Genomic DNA, 4,212 nt, shown 5'->3' with positions numbered 1-4,212 from the left:
CCCCCCCCCCCCCCCCCCCCCCCTCTCTCTCTCCCCCCCTCTCTATCTACACCATAAGTCTTCTCTTTTCTCTCTCTCTCTCTCTCTCTTTCTCTGTTCAATTTTCTTCTCTTGCTACTGTTTATCTTCTTGGGTTCTTCACTTGTTTTGATCCCAACACCTCAAAATCTCTTGGGAATCTCAAATGGGCTGTTTCTATTCTAGCTTCTGACTTCTCAAAATCTCTCAATCCTTTGTTTTTCTCTCCTTTCTTTGATAAGAGAGCTCCGGTGCTCTGATGGGTTTTGTCCATTGTAGATTCTTTCTCTGAAAATTCCTTCTTTATTTGATTTCCTTCTCTTTTGTGGCATCTAGGTCTCATCTGAAATGGGAAACAGGGGAATTCTCTCGTATCTTCTCTGCTTCCTCTTTCTCCTTCGATCTTCCTCTGTTTACTCACAAACCCAACCCTGCAATCCAAATGATCTCAACTCGTTGAGAGTTTTTTTAACTGGTCTCAATGCTACAATCCCAGGCTGGAGCTTCAGCACCTCCGATTGCTGCTATTGGCGCGGAGTTTCCTGCGGCGTCGGCCGGAGAGTAATTGGATTGGATCTCTTCAACATGAGCTTGAAAGGGTCAATTTCTGAATCATTATCTGGTTTGGATCAATTGAGAAGGATCAATTTCTCTGGTAATTCTCTTCATGGCCTTGTTCCGAGACAAATTTTCCATCTTCAGAAGCTGGAGCAGCTTGATCTCAGTGCCAACGAGCTCTCTGGTTCAATCCCCTTGGATGCTAATATTCCGTCGATCCAGTTCCTGAATATTTCTCGCAATCTGTTCAATGGGAGTCACCCGATTCTCGCAGGATCGAAAAACTTGAGCACTTTCGATGTCAGTTTCAATGAGTTCGCTGGTAGTATCAATACTAGCATCTGCAATGACTGGGCAGCTATTCAAATCCTTCAGTTTTCGATGAATTTCTTTTCCGGTGAGTTTCCTGTTGGATTTGGAAACTGCAGCTTGCTGACTGAGCTCTCTTTGGATGTGAATGAGATTTCTGGCAACCTGCCTGAAGATTTGTTCAAGCTCTCATCTTTGACGAGGTTCTCTATTCAGCAAAATCGGGTTTCGGGCAGATTGGATGCTGCAATCAGTAATCTCTCTAATCTTGCGCAGTTGGATATTTCTGTTAATGATTTCTCAGGAACTATACCAAATGTGCTCAATAATCTCAAAAGGTTGGAGTCTTTTTCTGCTCAGTCTAATAGATTCCAGGGTCCTTTACCTTCATCCCTATCTAACTTGTCTACACTCAAGGTACTTAACTTGAGAAACAATTCTCTGAGTGGTAAAATTTCTCTAAATTTCACTGCCATGACTCAATTAAGCTATCTTGATCTCGGGTCAAATCTTTTTACTGGTACTATTCCTTCTGACCTGTCACAATGTTCAAAACTCAAGCTCTTGAATCTGGCAAACAACAGTCTTGCTGGAGAGATCCCTGATAGCTTCAAGAGTCTTGTTTCACTATCAGATCTCTCCCTCTCAAAGAATTGCTTGTCTAATATATCTTCCGCATTGGGGATCCTGCAGCATTGCCCAAGCCTTACCAATTTGGTCCTCACGAGAAATTTCCTTGGCGGTGAAAGAATGCCTGTAAATGGGATTCAAGGATTTACAAATGTGGAAGTTCTCGTTATTCCCAATTGCGGCCTCTCAGGATTCGTGCCAACTTGGCTGATCAATTCTACGAAATTGAAGGTCTTGGATTTGTCATGGAATCAATTAGAAGGGTCAATCCCTTCATGGATTGGGAATCTTGAACATCTTTTCTATTTGGATCTCTCGAACAATTCTCTTGCTGGAGAAATCCCTATTAGCTTGACACAGATGAAGGGTCTCATTTCGTCTGATAACTCATCACAACATACCTCGATACAAAACTTCCCCTTCTTCATCAGAAGGAATATTACAGCCAAAGGTTTGCAGTACAAACAGGTGAGCAGCTTCCCGCCATCTCTGATGCTTTGTAGCAACATGCTTGTCGGATCGATATTGCCAGGGTTTGGAGATCTTAAGATGCTTCATGTGTTAGCTTTAGACAACAATCGCCTCTCTGGTAACATTCCTGAAGAATTATCAAATATGTCAAGCTTAGAAACCTTGAATTTGGCACACAACAATCTCACTGGTAGCATTCCAGAGTCACTGGTAAAACTCAATTTTCTATCGAGTTTCGATGTGTCTTATAATGATTTGGTTGGTCCGATTCCTTCTGGAGGTCAATTCTCGACTTTCACAACTGCAGATTTTGACGGAAACCCTGGCCTTTGTAATTCTAGCTCATCTTCATCTTCATCTTGTACTGCAAAAAATTCTATTCAATCTGTGAAGAAAAGGAGGAACAAAGGCATAATTGTTGCGATGACATTTGGGATTGGGCTAGGGACGGCTATTTTACTTGCTATTGTTTACTTGATTGTTTCAAGACCTCATTCAAGAATACAAGAAGATACTGCAAAAGAGGAGGCAAGCGCAAATGGGTATTTAGAAACTGCCGGTTCTACATTAGTCCTTCTGTTTCAAAACAAGGATAATACAGAGATAACCATCGGCGATATCATGAAGTCAACTGGCAATTTTTCCCAAGAAAATATAATTGGATGTGGGGGCTTCGGTCTTGTTTACAAAGCAACTCTCTCTGATGGCAGAAAAGTCGCTATCAAGAGGCTTTCAGGTGATTATGGTCAAATGGAGAGAGAATTTCACGCTGAAGTTGAAGCCCTTTCTAGAGCACAGCACGAAAATCTTGTTCTACTTCAAGGTTATTGCAAGATTGGGAACGATAGGCTCTTAATTTATTCGTACATGGAGAATGGAAGCTTGGACTATTGGCTTCATGAGAAGTTCGAAGAAGGATCAGCGCTAGATTGGGAAACAAGGCTTCGGATAGCTCAAGGTTCAGCAAGGGGATTAGCTTATTTACATCAATCATGTCAGCCTCATATACTTCATCGTGACATAAAATCAAGCAACATACTCCTTGATGAGAATTTCGAGGCTCATTTGGCAGATTTCGGGCTTGCAAGGCTTGTACTTCCTTATGATACTCATGTGACAACTGACTTAGTTGGTACTTTGGGATATATACCTCCTGAATATGGTCAATCTTCGGTTGCTACCTTCAAAGGCGATGTTTATAGCTTTGGTGTTGTTCTTTTGGAGCTTTTAACTGGTAAAAGGCCTGTAGACATGTCGAAGCCTAAGGGGTCTAGAGATCTTATATCGTGGGTGATTCAAATGAAAAATGATAAGAGGGAAGCTGAGGTTTTTGATCCATTTATATACGATAAGGAGAATGATGGCCAGATGATCAAGATGCTCGACATTGCTTGCCTTTGCTTGAGCAATTCGCCGAAGTTGAGGCCATTGACACATCAATTAGTTACATGGCTTGATAATATTGGCCTTGCTGGGCAATTAATAAAGTGAGAGGATAATGTTTGCTTATGTGAGCAATTGTTGGAGATGACCCCAGGAGATGGTGATCCATTTGTGTAAATATATATTTGCATATAATCAAGCACTTCTTCTATGAATATAGAGGAGATGCAATAAGCACAGGCGCAATTATTACAGGCTACAATATACATCTCGATAAGCTGTAAGTTATTACACTTTTCCCCCTTTTTGTAATTGATACCGTAGCTTTATTTCAAATACAAATCAGTGCATTGAATCTCACTGTCATTGGAGTTGATCCCATACTCCATGCTATTGAAGATATAAATACAATTATAGTGACATGTAAAATAGGCATTTTTCTGAAGAAATTTTGTTTGGTTGTTTTTCTTTCAAAACTCAAAATACATGTCAGCGGGGTACATCTCGCATTAGAGAAAGTTCTTTATCAAGAATTTGATAGTATATTCTGAATGTCAATCAAAGAAACATAAATTTAATAGTGCTTCCAACTCATGAGATTTGTGCATTACTGACTGTTATTGTTATATATAGAAAATGATGAACATAAATCATGGGTGAATCTGCGTTATCACAACCTCTATAATTGTACCCATGAAAGCCTAGTGATATTGTAAACAGGAATGTATTGTAGAATCAAATAATATAACTGACATCACTTTCAGTGCAAACTTGGCTATAGTTTGAAAACTTACAGCAACTTTCTACTGCAAAATGTCAAAAAATGAAAAAGAAAGGGTTGGG

The 4,212-nt window shown here is 40.2% G+C and overlaps 1 protein-coding gene across 1 annotated transcript; it reads left to right on the top strand.

Moving 5' to 3' along the window:
• On the top strand, positions 64-3,846 carry LOC109836617 (phytosulfokine receptor 1-like). The gene has a single exon (XM_020404576.1). It carries the CDS (start codon positions 367-369, stop codon positions 3,475-3,477), a length of 3,111 nt encoding a protein of 1,036 aa, XP_020260165.1. The 5' UTR covers positions 64-366; the 3' UTR covers positions 3,478-3,846.

Source organism: Asparagus officinalis, chromosome 4, assembly GCF_001876935.1.
Source record: "Asparagus officinalis chromosome 4, Aspof.V1, whole genome shotgun sequence".
In the NCBI taxonomy this organism is placed as follows: Eukaryota; Viridiplantae; Streptophyta; class Magnoliopsida; order Asparagales; family Asparagaceae; genus Asparagus; species Asparagus officinalis.
This window is presented reverse-complemented; position numbering and strand designations above follow the sequence as displayed.